This window comes from Gallus gallus, chromosome 27 (assembly GCF_016699485.2).
Source record: "Gallus gallus isolate bGalGal1 chromosome 27, bGalGal1.mat.broiler.GRCg7b, whole genome shotgun sequence".
Classification (NCBI taxonomy): Eukaryota; Metazoa; Chordata; class Aves; order Galliformes; family Phasianidae; genus Gallus; species Gallus gallus.
Window position 1 is genome coordinate 4,894,625 of NC_052558.1, and position 16,372 is coordinate 4,910,996.

Sequence of the window (16,372 nt, forward strand, 5' to 3'; positions counted from 1 at the left end):
GCAGTCGCTGCCGGCTCCAGCACATCCCCACGAGAGGGCAGGGCAGGCCCACGCTGCAGCCGTAGCCCCGCACAGCCCCGAGGCAGCCGCCCCCGCAGCCAGCCCTGCGGACACAAAGAAGCACAAGGGGAGACGCCCCCTCTGCCCCGACCCCCCCCCCCCCCCCCCCCCCCCCCCCCACCTCGGAGCGCAGCACCCACCCAGCCGGAGCCCCACGCTGCCTGCCATCACCCCGGCCCCAACGCGCGCCCCAGAGGGTCCCCGTCAGCGGCCTCCCACGCCGGCACCCGAGGTTTCCTTGACGCAAGCAGAGCGGAGCCGGGCGCTGCCTTTGCCCCGCGTTGGCGCTCGCCGGGACCCCGCGCTCCCCGCTGCCCACGCACACCGCAAACCGCGGCGCTGAGGGGTCGGATCCCAGAGATGAGGGGATGCACGGGAGACAGGGCTGCTTCAGAGCCTTTATTTGGAGAAAGTCGAAGCCTGTAGATACAGCAATAAAATATACAAAAAAATAAAATTTTTACAGTATTGAATGTGGCCCAGGGGCTCCGCCGACGGCAGCTGGAGGCAGTGACACGGCAGCACGGGGACAAGCAACAGGCCTTGCTCCCTCTGAGCATCTACCGACTGCAGGGGGCCGCTGTCCTGTGCCCGTGGGCAGCCCCCAGACCCCTGTCCTGCCCTCACACCGTGCCCGGTGCTGCCCAGGGGCTGCAGTCCCCTCCCCCCAGTGAGGGGGCACAGGGGGATGCTGCCTTTGGTGCTGCCCCGGCTCCCTGCACAGCTGATGGACCTGGAGCAATGCAGCCCACAGGTGCAGGAGGGCCGTCTGTGCATCCCAGTGTCGTTTCTGGGTAGAAAAGCTGGAGCCATGCACTGAAGATGCTGGACGGGGTCCCCCTGCACCACAGCACTGCCATGGGTACAGACAACACAGCATCTCCAGCCAGAGCACCAACACCATTACAGCCCTGTGCTGGTGCCCAGAAGTTTCTCTGCTGGTGTTACCCACAGCTGCTGGGTCCCACAGCCCTGCCTTGTGCTGCCCCATGCCCCCACCTTACTGCATGGGGCATCCTGCTGCGCTGGGGAAGAACACGACCCTCACACTGCGGCCCCCTTCCATTTCCGCTCAGGGATGGAACCAAAGCCCATACCCGGAAAGGAGGGGAGGGTTCCCTACACTTGGGTAAGTACAGAACAGCCATCAGTCAGCACAGCTCCCAGCCCTCCCTGACCTCCAGAGCAAGGAGCCTGCCGCCTGCAGCACCAACACACCCATGGCTGCTGCTGCCCCCCAGCAGATTCCTCTTCCTTTGTCCACCCTTCTTCCTTCAACTCTTGCCACCTCCTAACTTAACAGTGACAGCCAACCTCCAATAAAGTGCCACACAAAGCCCCTGAGAAGCTGCAAACCCACTGCCTGGGACATCATGTGCTGTACCAGAGAGCCCAGTCACCCACTGCAGGGCATACTGGACAGCAGCAGCCCCTGCTCCCCTCGTCTGAAAGGTCTCACTGCACAGGGGAGTGCAGTTGTACTCCTGTCACAAGTCTGGCCAAGGCGCCATCCCGGGTCAGGAACGGCCTCCTGGTCCTAAAAAGGACCCGAGATGCAGACGTGTGCTCACACGCACACACTGCTGCCAGGACACCTCCCTGCCCTTCCCCAGAGCACTAGAATAGGGAAAGCAGTGGTGCCCAGGGCTGCTGGATCCAGCCCTGTCTCTGCCCACAGCAGGAAGGCAGCAGTAAGCCCTGAAACTCCCTGCTCCTGGTAGAGCACAGTAAAGCCCTCCACATCACCCCTGGGCTCTTCCACCCTGCAGCACAGAGCCACTCACTGTCCCTGTGGGCCACAGGTGGGGCGAAGGGAAAACAGAGCTGAGATCCCTCTGCAGGTTCTGAGGGCTGCTGGGCAGCTGCTGCACAGCACAGCAGATCACCCGCAGGGAGACTGGGTCTGGCTGCTGCCCTCTCGGCTCCAGGCTCACGGGACCGTGGGCTTCCAGACACTGGCAGTCAAGAAAGCAGCTTTCAACAGCAGGCAGCAGGGCAGGGGCTGCAGAAGCATTTGTAAAAACTGAGGCTGCAATCGGAGGCTAATAGGCACTTGAATGAGCAAAACAATAATAAAAAATCTGTTATGGAAGGAAATAGAAAAAGGTTCAACCCCTTTCCCCCAAAGAGGCAAACAGCACCACAGCAGTGAGGCGTCTGTTCGCTTGGGTAAAACAAGGAATCAGTGGCAAGGATCACAGCCCCCAGCTCCTCCCGAGAAAAGGCCCAGAGCAAATGTGACCAAGAATGATTCGGAGCCGTGCAGGTCCTGCAGGCGCCAGCACAGCGTGTCACATTGGTGAGGAAGCACACTCCTGGGTCAGCTCCATGTCGAAGGTCAGCGACTCTGCGCGAAACGCAGGCAGGAGTTACAGGGGCTGCACCCTGCCCGTGGTCCTGCTATCACCAGGACACCCTTGGGCGCTGGGTCCCACCAGACTCACCGAACTGGCCTCCTGCATTGGCCTCTGCTCCCTCGCTACTGTTGCCAAACTGCATGAGTGAGTCAAGGGTGCGCGGGGACATGGGCAGGTCAATGGTATTGCTGAAGGAGGTGCTGTCAGAAGGAGGGAAAAGCATCAGAGCCGGGCCAGAGCGGACACCTCCTGCCCCTCCAGCGGGCCCCAGGGCACAGTGCAGGCAGCCGGGAGCTCTCTGGAAGGCAAAGGGGCCCTGGAGGGGAGAGCAGCCCAGCAGTGTGGGCAGCACACTGCCACCTGGCTCAGCTCCACTGCAGTCCCCCCTTGTGCAGACGAGGAGCCTCATGGCACCCAGACAAAGCAGTTGTGGCAAGGCTGAGCATGTGAACGTTCCCCTGAGCTTACAGATACCTCCAGAAACACTTACGGGGTGACACAGATGAACTTTGTCTTCAGATACGGAGCAGCACCTGAATGAGAGAGCAGCTTGGTGACCAGCTGCAGGAGGAGGAACCCTGCTCCCCTCCTCACAGCCCTGCAGACAGCCCTTGTGCACTGCCCACATCCACAGGGTCCCCAGGCCATGCTATGACCAACATGCGATCCCCTGACGGATGCAGTTTTCCACCAGAGTGCTGTCCCTGCAGCCATTCCACAGGCAGGAGCTGTGCTGGGACGCAGAAAATCAACGACTACCTGAGTCAGTAGCTTCTGAGTGTTCCTGGCTCTCAGAGCGGCAGTACTTCCCAAATGCCTCCTCTTTTGGGATGTCTGGGTACAGGTACACCAGGGGAGACACCAGAATGTTGGTGGCATCCATGATTTTGTAGCCCATGATGATTTCCGCAAACGACATGCTGTTCAGCTGCTGTTTGGTGTAAGGTTCCACAGACTGGATCTGAGTCTTTCCTGTATGAGAAGACTTTAGACACAGGCCAGGACACCTGCAGTCCTAGGGCAAAGGCAGGGACTTTTCTCAAGCTCCCCAGGGGTGGCACAGAGGGTCAGAGTCACCTGGGGTTGTGCTCAACCTCACAAGGCACCCAACAGAGCACAGAGCAGGACAGACCTGCTTCAGTGCACATGGGTGGGGGCACTCAGGACGCAGGGACCAGCAAAAGGTGCCCAGGCTCAAAGACTTAACTGGGGACAGGAGCCATCATGACGAGCACAAATGTCTCGTAAGGGGGATGAAGCCATGGTCCAAACCCCAACTGGGAGCCAGGAATACTGGCTGAGCAAAACAGCACACCCAGGGCAGCGGAGGAGAGCAACGTACCACTGATGTCCTTCTCCACCCACGTGAAGGTGATGCCACCCTCCTTGCTGCTCTCGCTGAAGCGCAGGAGGAAGGTTCCTGGGGGCTTGGTGCTCAGGATGGCTCGCTCCCGCTCCTTGCTGATGAACCCCATGATGTACCTAGGTGCAGGGAGCAAGGCTGGGTCAGGACATGAGGGCAGGTATTCCAGAGCATTAATTCTGCCAGTTCTCTGTACACTGACAGGCAGCAGCAGGGCCTGGGCTGGCCACCGCAGAGCCACCAATGTTTTGGGGATTGTCTGGGGAGTCCCAAGTGTTTTCACTCTGAACCAACGGGGCCTGGACAGAAAAAGCATTCCAGGAGAGCTCAGCTGCACGTGGGACAAGGGACTGCCCCCATGAGGACAGGACTCATAAGTCCCCAACCACGGGTCAGATTGACAGTAGCTGAGACTCACCCTTCATTCCACAGAGCCAGGATGTATTTTTTCACCAAGTCAATGATATTGTCCAGCCAGACCCAGAAAGAGAAGCCTTTGCCTGCCATGTTCTCCTGAGGAAGAGAGCAGAGGGGCGGTGAATACAGCTAGGAGTGGAGAACAGCCAAGGGGAGGCACTCGGGGGAAGAGAGGGAATTGTACCTTGCAGAACTTGGCCCAGGTGATCTGACAGCCCGAGTAGTTCACACCTGGCCCTGACAGAGAACAGGACTGTCAACACACGGATGTGACTGATCCTCCAAAGGAACCACACATTTGTGGTGTTTGGAGGGAAGAAAAAAAAAAAAAAAAAAAATCAAGCCACTAAAAAATGACAGCTTCCTTCCCAAATACTGCAATCTCACTACGGCATTGCATTTAGGGGCGGCAGGGGTAGACAGGACACCAATGCTGGGTTACCTAAAAGTTTTTCTGCCAGGGTTGTCAGCTGCTCAATGCTGAGACCACGCTTTGTGGTAGAGGAGAACTGCCAGCTCAGCACCTCTGCCACCTGGTCCCACGTCCCAATGGGTGGCTTGGTGAAGAAGTTCACGTTCTGTACAAGAGAGAACGCAGCCCTGAGCAGAAAAAAAGGGACAGAAACAGGGCCAGGTCCTGTTCCAGCCCCAATAGGCCTGAGCAGTTCCTCAGCCTCTCTGCCAGCCCCTACCTTGGGGTTGTTGGTCAGCATGTTGTACCACAGGATGGATGCCCAGGCATTAGGCATCTGGCAGATGTTCGAGATGACAACCACAGGCAGTGAGTGGGTCTGCAAAGATAGGACACGACTGAAGTCTGAGACTTGTCATCAAACCCTACACTGCCCCACAGGACAGCAGCCCCTAGCAAGGGTCTCCCGCTCCATTCTCTGTGCCATGAAGTCCCTAGGAAGGGTGCAGCCATACAGAAGTGGCTGATATCACCTCTAGTCAAAGCCTCCTCCACCCTGCAGCTCACTCCACTGCAACCCACAGCCTGAGCTTCATGCTCCCTCCTCAGTGAGCTCCCCAGCCTAGAAGGGCAGACATATCCAGCACAGAGCAGAGACACGCACAGCAGATCTGCCTCCCAGAGCTGCTCCTCTGCAGCAAGACACAGCCCACAGCAGCACAGCAGCTAACCCCCAGCTCACCTCCAGATCGATCTTCAGCCCCTGGTGGTACACCTCAGTCTCAAAGGTGATGAGATGCAGCTCCTCAGTCACAATCAGTGAGGCCTGGGGGTGAAACAGAACACCGTGAGCCCACAGCAGACATGTGCCCTCAGCTTGATGCAGCACTCTTAGGTCTGAGCAGGGAGAGCTGAGCTGGCAGCTGCCATGCGTCAGCGGGTGCTGTGGCCACCCCTGTGAGAGCAATTCCTGCTTCCCCCTGTGGCTCAGCTGCCTGGTGGGGAACGGGACACCCAGACTGCTATGGCTGCCCTGAGTACAGCTGCCAGTAAAGGGCTCTCCCAGCCAGGGTCCCCTCCCCAGCACTTACATCACAGTTGGCTCTGCCTCCATTACCGCACCGCTGTTCCCGCAGTGTCTGCAAAGGGAAGGAACATGCTAAAGCAACACCACGATGTCACACTGCCCTGGGAGGAGCAGTCTGAGGCCTCGAGGTACCTACCAGGTGCTTGAACTCTGCTGAAAGGCTGCCGTTGTTTGACTCCTCCATGTTCATGACCTTGGTGTTTGTCCCCAGGATGTTAAACTTCCGGGACCTAAAAAGAGTAAAGATGCAGCATGGCTGATGTTCTACTACACATTTACTCTGAGAGACCATTTGCCAACATTAAAAGCAGAAGTGAAAGAAAAAAAAAAAAAAAAGGAAAGAAAAAAAGAAACCATTGCACTTACCCCCGAAGTGCTGCAACATCACCAGAGTCCCTAGGAAAGGGAAGAGAAAAAACAGTCACAGCCATGGCTGTGTGAGTGGGGTTTGCTGCACTACAGCATCAAGTCCCACAAGGCCCTCCAACCTATGAATGAGTCCCGGGGACCCACCACCACCCTATACTCTCTCCTTTAAGGTCACACTGGCTCTCAGTGCAGGGATGCAGTCCCGCTCAGGGGCAGCAGGAGCAAGTCTGACTGCAGTAACCACACCTAGCACCTCCAGGATCAGCACAGGACTCACTTGTCAATGCAGACTTTGATTTTCAGCTGATAGTTCAGCTCTGGAAACTTCACCAACAATCTGAAAAGAGTCAGCAGACAGACTGTCAGCAGCAGCATCACAAACGTGAACAACTTGAGATAAACACAGCACCCAGCACACATCACAGAAGAGTTGGATGCACAGCAGTGCTGCACACATCCCACAGCAGGCAGCATCATGCACACCACAAAGCCCACCAGGACACAGCACAACCCAACTCCTCTGACATGCGGCACACTGCTGTGAACCTATGGTTCCCCCAAGCCCTATAAGGAGAGTTTGTTTTGGCCACTGACTGCCCACTCCAGGCAGACTGCTCTGAACCATCTGCATTTCTTCTGCTAAGGAGGCAAGTGGGGCACAGCTGTGAGATGGTAATGAAGCTGTAGGCAGAGCCTTGTGTCAGAGCAGCAGATTTCTGCAGAAGCTGGTGAAGGACATGGGCCAGAAGACAGGCCTCTGGCAGACATGCTGACACTTCCTGTCGCCTGCCCCCACAGTGGGATTTACCAGAACCCCAGCTGTCTCCAGGAATACAATAGAGCCCCAGCCAACAATCACCATCCCTGCACTGAGTCACCCAGGCTGCACTCCAGCAGGGCCAGCCTGCAGGGAGCCATTCCCTCCCAGCACTCCCTGGACAAACTGAAGGCTGCATCTGAACCAATGCCTCCTTGGAGACAGATGCTGCATTCACCCTGCATAGCTTCCTTCCCTGCACAGCAGAATCGCAGGGGCCAGCAACCCACCTGACTTTGGTGGTGAACTGCACGCCGGTTTTGATGACCAGAGGCCGGTCAGGATGCATGGGCATGCAGGGCTGCCTCTCCACCACGAAAGCACTGTAGGAGAAGACAAAAGAAATGCAGTCATACCTCAGCCCCAACCCAGCACGCAGTGCTCAGCCCCTCATGCACTGCCTGTAACCAAGGAACAGTCCACAGCTCCCTCCGAGCCCTCGGCACCTTTTCATCAGGTTCCTGAACAGCTCCACGATCCGCTCCTCCAGCATGGGCCGGTGTTGGACAATTGGGTCACCCTTGTAGGACACCTTCTGCTGCAGCTCCTCCAGCTTCTTGATCTGCTGCCGAGTCTGTAGTTGTGATTCGGCAAGAGAGGTTATCCTAGGGAGCAGGAATAACCAGCGTTAGCTCCGGCTGCCAAGTCCTGCACAGTCCCAGCCCACAGAGCCCTCCTCCTCCCCTCACTTCTGCAAGAGAAGACAATCGCTGTACTAAACCAGCAGAGAACAGAACATGTCCATAGTTCCCAGCTCAGTGCATTTTTCTAGGCCACACACTATGAAAGAAACCTGCATGAACCAAAGTTCTGCAGTCATAACAACCAAGGGCTCAGGAACAGCCATGCAAACCACCAGCCTTACAACCTCACGAACCTGGAGCTAATGAATCCAGCATTATTGTCCACTATCAAGCATAAGTGTGGCTATCAGATTACAATTACACCTGCAGGCATCAGTGGCCATTTTGCAAGGCAGAGAGCTCGTTTTTGGTGCAGGTGTTTGATTGCTGCCTCTCCAGGGACCGATGCAATCTTACCAGTTCTCAAGCCGGTCTAAGCAGATATTTGGTGGGCCACCAATGCAGGCAATTTGTTGCCGTCTCTTCCAGTCTGCCAACTCCTCATCTGCCAACATCTTCTGCACATACTCCATGGCTGACAGCAGTCCTGCCAGCTCACTCACAATACCCTGCAAAACCAGAAAGCAGGACCTTCAGCATTCTGACTCCCTCAGAAGACCCCTCAGTTTCATGTTCACAAGAAATGGGGCTGCCCATTACTGTACTGCCAGTGCTACTCTCATAATTCTACATGTGCCTGACTATCAAATCCATATCCCAGAATAAGAGCACACCTATACCCCGGAGTGATCTGGAAGGCCAGTAGCATGACATACCCTTCGCATCTGGTCCAGTGCTGTGAGCATCTGTTCCAACTGCTGCATTTTCTGACGTGTCACTGACTGATTGTTTCCATTCAGATCCTGCATGTCTGTGCAAAGAGGACAAGTCTTCAGCCAAACAAATGTACTCCACCTACCCTCCCAACCATCACACTGAAGACTGCAAAGCTGACTACAAATGAGCAGACATTCTAGAAAGCCATCAATAGTGGAGCAGTGATCTCACACAACCTCTGCCAGCACTGCCTCCAAGCACCTTGCTGCCATTTCTGCACACACAGCAGCATTATCGCCTTCACTTGCCATTCTCCTTTCACAGGCAAAGCTCTGAGGCTCCCCTGCAGGCCCTGTCAGCTTCTTTTTTGTTTCTGTCACTTTCTGCAATTGCCATGCAAATGCCCTAAGACTAACCCACCCCTCAAGCTTGGAGAGGAGGCACTGGGAAGGCTGGAACACGCCCTCCAGCATGTTTCCTTGCAGGAACACACTTTGGCTTGCCAGATGTTAATGAACTTTATTACCTCCTTGGCTTTTCAAAGTCTTGTAGTTAAAATCAAAGTCATCCTGGAGATTCTCCACCACTTTCATCTTCTGCTCCAGATCCTGCAAGGCAAGAGATGGGATTTGTTCAAAGCACTACATCACCACAGTGCTCCTACAAGTACCAGGGAAAGAAGGTGCCTAGGCAGTACACTTACCTGCACTCTCTTCCTTACATCCTGCAGATGCTGTTCCAGCATCTGCTGCTTTTCTGTCACTACAGCTGCTGTTGGATGTGTCGCCTGTCCCCCTTGCTGTAGAAGGGACAAGGAGGGCATTAGAACAGGGCTGCGACTCAGGGACAGTCCCTTCCCAGCCTCAGGAGGTTCTGCATAAAGTCTTAAACCCTTTACTAAACAAAACAAAAACAAAACAAAAAAAAAACCTCAGCACAGAGCACTGCTGCATCCTAGAGAGCTGAGGGTCAGCTGCCCTTCACTACAGTTTGACCACCCCTCTGAACTACCACTGCTGAAAGAAACATGCAAGAAGCTTCAGACCAGAGCTTCCTGACAGCACACAGTAATGCGCAGACCTGCTGGGTGGGCAGAGGGACAGCTGAGCCACTTACCTGGGCTGCAGTGGCAGCTGTCTGGAGGAGCCGTGACTCTTCCCACAGGCAGCGAGCCACAATGCGGGCTATTTCCATCGGCTTCTCCAAATATCTGCTCTGTAAAACATTGAAGGCCTCAAGGTTAGCCTTCAAACTGTAACTGCTGGGATCTCTGCACGCTGTAGGGCTGTGGTCTGTGAGCCATGACAAGGAGGCCACTGCACTTCAGTAACAGAACGGTTGCCTCCCACCTCACCTGCAGGAACTGCTTGATGCGCCGCAGGTTGTGCTGGTACAAGACATTGGATTCCTGCAGGAAGCGGCTGTACTGCTGGTCGATCTCCCCCAGCAGGTTGTGGAACACCAGCGTGGCATGCGACTCCTTGTTGGCAGCGTATGCCCTGCACAAGGAGAGGGCAGAGTCCTTATGCCCAGCCCAGGGAAGGCACGGCGCTGCAGGAAGGGCAGCTCCATGCACATCCACTGCCCCACACACAGCCCAGCATCCCGGTGACTGCCCAACCTACACCAGGATGCAGCCACAGCAGGCCTTGCTACCACAAGGGCAGGTAAACAGAGGTGTTTCAGAAGCTGGAAGACAGCATGCATGAGCACCTCAATTTTAACCTTGTTTAGAACAGAGGTCGACGTAAACCCTGACACCTCTGCTGTGGATTTCCCCTTTCTCCTAGTCTGAGGTCTGACACCAAGCACACAGACTCCCACTCCATCTCACACTGCATGCATCTCGAGGAGGAAGGCTGGCCCCAGCACCCAGAGAAGCTGGCAGAGTCCCTCTAGAGCTGCCTGGCATCTGCAACTACCCCCACCTGGGTGTCCCAAACACGGTCCATTTGGCAGAGCTTGGCAGTGCCTTACCAGTCCTGGCTCTCAATCCACGGGGCCAGGAACTGCCGCAGCTCCATGGGGAAGCTGTCGCTGTAAAGCTGGTGGAGCTGCTCCAGGTACCGCGTGTCGAGCTGCTGCAGTTGGTTCCACTGCGCCATCCTGGCCAGCTCCGGAACCCTGTGGGGACAGGCAGGTCAGCACCATGCCCCTGAACCTGCAGGCAGCCCTCCTGCACAGCCCATGGCTGGGTTCAGACCCTGAGAAGGGAAACAGGGAAGGGCTACAAGGCAGCAGCACGCTGAGCTGTGCCCACGGGGCTGAGCTCTGCACTGACCCAGCAGCAAGAGGGCTGCTTGCCTGCCCTCACCCCGATACTCAGCACACAGCAAAGCTCCAACAGCCAACTCCAATTCTCCAGAATTAATGACCCAGAGGTGGGAAGATGTGGATCTGTCTCAGCAAAGAACACAGTGCAATACAGCCGCTTGCTTTGGGAGATGCACTACCCTCCATTTTGAGCACCAGAAAGGTTTTCTGCTTACCCCACCAGCTGAGCTCTGACACTGGCAGGGCTCACTCTGCTCACAGCCACCATTGCCTGCTGGGACACACCGGTCACCAGCAGCACAGCCCTCACTTGGCAGGACCCAGCCCCCTGCAGTCTGCCATGAGCCCTGGGATGACGCTGATCTCCAGCTCCCAGCCAAGCTGCAGGGAAGAAAGCCTCCCACAACAAGCATCTGCCAGCTCCCAGCTCAGCACTGCTGTCATCACTGTCACCTGTGCTGATAGGAGGTGGAACCATAGACCCAAAGCACACTTCCAGTGAGGGACTAAAGAGCACGAGTCTGTGCATGTTTGCAGGGCAGGAGCGAGAAGCAGTGCTCACACCACAGCGTTCACACCCAGGCACCAGCCCAGCACAGGAGCCTGCCCTCCCCTCGGGAGCCCTGCAGCAAACACGGTGGACAGCAGATTGGTCAGCGTGCACCCAGGCTGGAAATCTACCCGCACGCAAGAGCAGGGCAAGTTCCACTGCACTGCCCCAGCTAGGAGCTGAGGAACACCCAGATCCTGACTCATCCTCCTTTTAAAGTTAATCCAAAACATCTGAGAGCAGAGCAGTGCGCCCGGCTGCTGAGCTCTGGCCTCTCCCATTCCTGTGCAGGCTCTCAGGCCCTACAAACCCACAGAACGGCCACAAACACAGGCAGGCAATAAAGCCTCGCTTCAGTTTCATTGGAAAAAACGTTTCCCAAGCACCTGGCTTCAGCTTAGCTTTCTCCTAGAGAGTCACCATTGCCCAAAGCTTTCCTACCTTCGTGCCGGGGGGAAGAGGCTGAGCCGTGGGCATGCAGGTCACAGCAACAGGGCCAGGGCTTTGATCTGCTGCCAGTCCCTTCCACACGCCCTGCAGTCAGCCCTGCGCCTGCTCCCCAGGGCAGGGAAGGAGCTGCAGAGCTTACAGTAAGCGCGGAAGGCGGAGACTGCCAGGAAGCAACAGAAACGAGGAAGGAGCAATTTTCAAGTGAGCAGCTCGCGCATCAATAGAAATCAAACTCAGCCTAATGAGGGGACAGCAAGCTGTGCAGGAAGCACAGGCACAGAGCACCACTGAGCCTCAGCACGGGCTCACTTCCCCCAGAAAGTGGTTTGATTTTTGCACACAACCCCAGCGAGAGACACGTCAGCGGGCGGCGCAGGGCTGGCACGTGGCTGACACCAGAGCTGCCCCAAAGGCAGCGGTAGTGGGTGCTGACTGGGAGGGAGATGTGGAGGCAGCGGGGCTGGGAGCAGCACTCAGCCCTGAGCTCCCAGGGGTCGGGTGGGAGGCAGCCAGCACCGCTCCTTGAGACTGCTGCGTTTAGTCCCCTCCTGCAAAGCAGAGCAGAGCCCACGGGCTCCAGGGTGGGTTGGGAACAGGGAAGCAAAGCACAGAGCAGAGGACCAGCAGGGCCTCGACTGCTGCTGCCCCGCCACAGCTCGGTGCTCCAGGTCCAACCCCAGAGCAGCTGCACAGCACGGACAGCCAGGCTGTCAGCAGTTCAAGGCATCCCTGATTTCTGCCATTTGACATTTCCAGCACGAGTGAACGCTGCTTTTCCTGGTGTCTGTTGCCTGGGTCCCTTCCTCTATTTCTGTGGATGGTTTTTCTTAGAGGAGAAAAAGGAGAATCGGCCCCACCGTGAGACGTGGGGAGACGACAGACATTGGCACCTGACAAGGAGTTAAGCTGCTTTTTAGAGCTTCGTGGCATTGCGCAGCCCAGATGACAGCAGCAGCATCCACAGGACATTAACCTTGAACCACAACCTCTGGTGCAATCTCTAGAGAAGACCACGTGAACAAAGCCTGGCTTTAACAGAGCAATAGGTGAAAGGAAGGAGGAGAAACAGCAGCCTGGAAAGGGGCAGACGCTCCGTCAGACTCGAGGGAAGACCCAGCTCTGTTTGACACCTGTGTGACCCCAGGACTTCTCTTTTTTGCACCAGGACAGGCTGGGCCCTTTGCTGCTCACCAGGCACAGCACAAAGGTCTCTGCTCTGCAGCGGGCTCAGCTCCTCATGGCTGCCTGTCCGGCTGCAGCAGCACAGGGAGCACTCACAGGCGCTCACTGCTTTTAGCTGGGTGCTAGAGAGGCTGCCAGCAGTGTGAAGCTGGAGGTGCTGCCTCTGAGGGTGAGGGGGGAACGAAGCAACAAATGCACGGCCAAGAGCTGAGAATCCACAAACCAGAGACATCCAGAGCTCCCGCCCCGCACTTCCCCGATCCACGCAAACCTTCCATAGGCAAAGCCCTGCTCTGGGTCTCACTGGGCTGTGTTTGAACCCAAACCTGCACAGCACCAAAAGGTGCAATCTGAGCCCCCGCCGGCCGCAGTGCAGGACAGGAGGCAGCCGCACCTTCCTGTGCGCAGCCCTGGGAGCAGCTGCCCTGCGGAGTGCTCAGTCACACTCATCCCTGAAAAACAGAACTTGCACAAAGCAAAACATGAGCCGCTCAGCCTCATCCACCGCAGGCATCTCCTCACAGCGCAGGCACACAACGCAGTGAAGGAAGTGGCTGCAGAACACATGAGTACATTAAGAGGCACTGCAGAGGACTCAACACTGCGTGGGAGCGAAGCAGCAGCCTGTGGGACGGCCGCTGCCCTGAGCTGTGCTCACTGCCTGCCAGTCGATGAGGTCCCTTCAGCCCTTTTCTGCAGGGATGTCAGCACAGACGCAGAACATCACACTGGGTTTTTACAGCCCTCAGCTCGACAGGCTCCTGACCTGACAGATTCCCCCCACGCCACCACAGGAAGAGGGCTGTGAACGGCACCCAGTCTGCTGCAATGTGGGCTCTCGCCAAGCGGGACAGTTCTGTTGCAGCAGCTGACGGAGGCTGCCAACCCATCAGAGTCACAGGAGGATGTGGAAAGGCAGGGAATGTCTGGGAGCAGCAAGGAGTCAGGAAGCAGCCAGAAGGAGAGGATTTTCCTCCTACTGCCCGCCCCTCCCAGCAGTACCCAACGCTCTGTGACCCCCAGACCACCTGCAAAGCTTCCATACTGTCAGCCCAATACCCGATGCAGATCCCTCTGCAGCCCATCCTGCTGCGGGGCAGGTTTGAAAGCCTGAGGGCTGAACCTTTCCAATTCTGACTGCTTGCTGCCTCTGCGGTTCACCTCTTCTCTCACTGCTGGAGCAGAGCCAAAGAGCAACTGATGTGACCAGGGCTGAGTGCGGCATGACGCAAGCGCTGAGGTAAACAAGCTGTGCAGAGCTCAGAGAAGAGCGGCTAAAAGCAGCCCCAGAGTTAAAGTTCATCTTCCTCTACCTCCCCTGCAAGGGCAGAGCACGAGAGCCTGAGCTGGGCAGCGTCACCGCAGCTCCACACACCCAACAGCCGCACCGAGCAGCGCTGCCGTCGAGGGGAACAGCCTTTGTGTGTCTGGGATGTATCTGAGCGCATCTCCCTGTGCCACAGCTTCCAGGGGCTTCACCAACAGCAGCGATTTTCCAAGGAAGAGTGAGCAGAGGGGAAACACCGCAGAGACCCCCTGAGAATGCTGCACCCATCTGGATGGGGCTCAGGTGCCCACAGCACCGCTGTGATAACAGCAACCCCCCCAGCACGCTCCTGACGCTGGCAGTGATCTGCCCAGCTGTACTCTCAAAGGAACAACGCAGCTGCTCCAACACCCAGAGTGGAGGCACTGCTCAGGGCCCCCCCAGGCCCACACAGCCAGCAGCAGGCTGATGAAAAAGAAAGCAGCTAACCGTGCTGGACAAAGACAAGAACTTGGAGGTGACTATTTAGAGAACTTGGCTCTGCTTCTCTGGAGTGCATTCAAAGACAGCCCTGGAGATAGAAAAATGAAGAAGTAATGGAGAGATTTGAGGAAGGAAAACAAGGTGATCATGTCAGGCAGGGGAGGCTCCGTGCAGCCTCACAACCACAGCGCAGATCTCTCCAGGCAAACCACACTGCAGCCAGCAGCTCCCATGGCAGCTCAGGGCCTTCTGGCTGCACCCACTGCATGCTCACAGCAATGGCCGAGGCAGACAGTGCCCAGTGCAAACACCAACCCTCTGCCACCACAGCACCACAGCTCTGGCATATCGCTGGGGAGCACAACAGCCTCCTATAGAGACTGCCTGCAGCAGTGACTGGGCACAGAACGCTCTCAGCCAGCTACTCCAATGTGCAGCCCAAGCAGCAGCCCCACGGATGTAGAAGGGCTCTTTCAGGGCCCGAGCCCTTATCACACAGCCAGGGCCTCCGTGTACCCTCTGGCAGGCAGCGTGTGGCACAGCAGCTCCCATACATCGGCACCACAGGGCTCTGCTCCATGGCCGTGGGGTCAGGCACCAAACCAAAGCCGTGCGCAGGGAAAAGGCGCCAGGCAGGACAGTACTGCACGGTGACAGACAGAGGGGTACAGCCGCAGCGCTCACAGCTCCGTGGCAGCACAACGAGTTCCTTCAGCTTCAGCGCACAGCCCGGGTTTGGGGCGCCCCGCCAGGGTCGGTCACTGCAGCAGCACGCGGCCGCACACCGCCCAGCCCAGCGCCGGGCACCCGCAGCTCCGCGGCCCGGAGCCCCTTTGGGAACCCTCAGCACAGCCCGGCCCGCGGCGCACGGCTCTGCCGTGGGTTCCGAGCAGCACCGGCACAGAGCCGCCCTCCGCGCGGGGCCGGAGGTTTGGGAGGAATCCGCTCAGAGCTCCCTGGAAGCCGAGGCAGGGACTCAACACCACCTGCAGCTGCGGGAGCGGAGCGTTTCCTGAGTTACCTCTAACGACGGCCGGGAGCGCGGGGAGCCACGGGCGGGGGCTCCGGGAGGACCCCCACGGCACCGCCGGCCGCAGGGCAGCCCCGGAGCACCCGGCGTCCGCGCGCAGCTCGGGGCCTCCACGGACCTCCCTGGGCTGAGGCCCAGCGCGCCCCGAGGCCCGGCCCGGCCCCGCTCCCCCCCGTCCCTCCCAGTCCCGGCCCCCTCGCGCTCCGTGCCCCACGTCCCCACGTTTCCCCCGTGCGCTCACCGGCGGTCCCGGGCGGGGCGGGGCGGCGGCTCCCGGTGCCGCTGACGAACGCGCTCCGGACGCTGCCCGACTGCGGCACCCGCAGCCCCCGGCGCCGCTGCCCGGCGCGTCACGCAGGGCGCAGCCAATGGCGGCGCGGCATTCCCTCCGCCTGCAGAGGGACGGGCCGTGAGGGCCAATCGGCGCGGCCGTCCGGAGGCTGCGTCACGGCTCGCGACGGCGCCGCTGGGGGGCGCTGCCCCGCGCCGGCTGTTCCCGGATGGCGCCGCCTCCCCGCCGCAGGGCGGCGCTGGGCAGGGGGCGGTGAGGGGAGAGGCGGCGACTGCCGGGAACGGCCGTGCGGGAAACCCGCTGAGTTCCGGGCAGCGCTGTGACGTTAGCGCGCGGCCCGCCGCCGCCACCGCCTCTTAAAGGGGCCGTGCCCCGCCCGTCGCTCTCGGAGCGCAGCAGCGACCCCGCACGGAGCGATGGGGATCGGCGCCCGGCACCCACCCTGCCCGCGCTGTAGGGACGTCTTCCGTGGATCAGCTGCCCGGGATCCCACCCGGCTCGGCCCTGGGCACCCCCAAGGATGGGCGCCCACAGCTGCATGGGCACGGCGACCCTCCGAGTA

General features: G+C 58.3%; 1 protein-coding gene across 5 annotated transcripts; it reads right to left on the reverse strand.

Annotated features, from left to right (window-relative positions):
• Positions 1–438: 438 nt before the first annotated feature.
• On the reverse strand, positions 439–15,862 carry STAT3 (signal transducer and activator of transcription 3). 5 transcript variants are annotated; one of them, NM_001398324.1, is made up of 24 exons: positions 15,760–15,862; positions 10,260–10,406; positions 9,637–9,781; positions 9,399–9,497; positions 8,986–9,081; positions 8,809–8,890; positions 8,282–8,376; positions 7,923–8,074; positions 7,329–7,487; positions 7,113–7,205; positions 6,343–6,402; positions 6,063–6,092; positions 5,833–5,926; positions 5,701–5,748; positions 5,352–5,435; positions 4,890–4,988; positions 4,640–4,775; positions 4,382–4,434; positions 4,199–4,293; positions 3,760–3,899; positions 3,177–3,389; positions 2,908–2,950; positions 2,505–2,617; positions 439–2,407 (listed from the first exon to the last, which is right to left on the reverse strand). In NM_001398324.1, exons 2-24 carry the CDS (start codon positions 10,385–10,387, stop codon positions 2,352–2,354), a joined length of 2,313 nt encoding a protein of 770 aa, NP_001385253.1. In that variant the 5' UTR covers positions 10,388–10,406; positions 15,760–15,862; the 3' UTR covers positions 439–2,351. The 5 variants fall into 5 exon arrangements, with proteins under 5 accessions (NP_001385253.1, NP_001385252.1, NP_001385254.1 ...); NM_001398323.1 differs by having other exon boundaries at positions 3,174–3,389; NM_001398325.1 differs by lacking the exon at positions 15,760–15,862 and adding an exon at positions 11,548–11,667.
• Positions 15,863–16,372: the final 510 nt, after the last annotated feature.

Coding starts and splice junctions, on each gene's coding strand:
- STAT3 (NM_001398323.1), bottom strand. CDS start 10,387: ATGGCGCAGTGGAACCAACTGCAGCAGCTCGACACGCGGTACCTGGAG. Junction 7,488..7,922: donor TTAGACCGGCTTGAGAACTG/GTAAGATTGCAT, acceptor CCTGCTCCCTAG/GATAACCTCTCTTGCCGAAT. Junction 6,403..7,112: donor CAGTTCACCACCAAAGTCAG/GTGGGTTGCTGG, acceptor GACTCTTTTCAG/ATTGTTGGTGAAGTTTCCAG.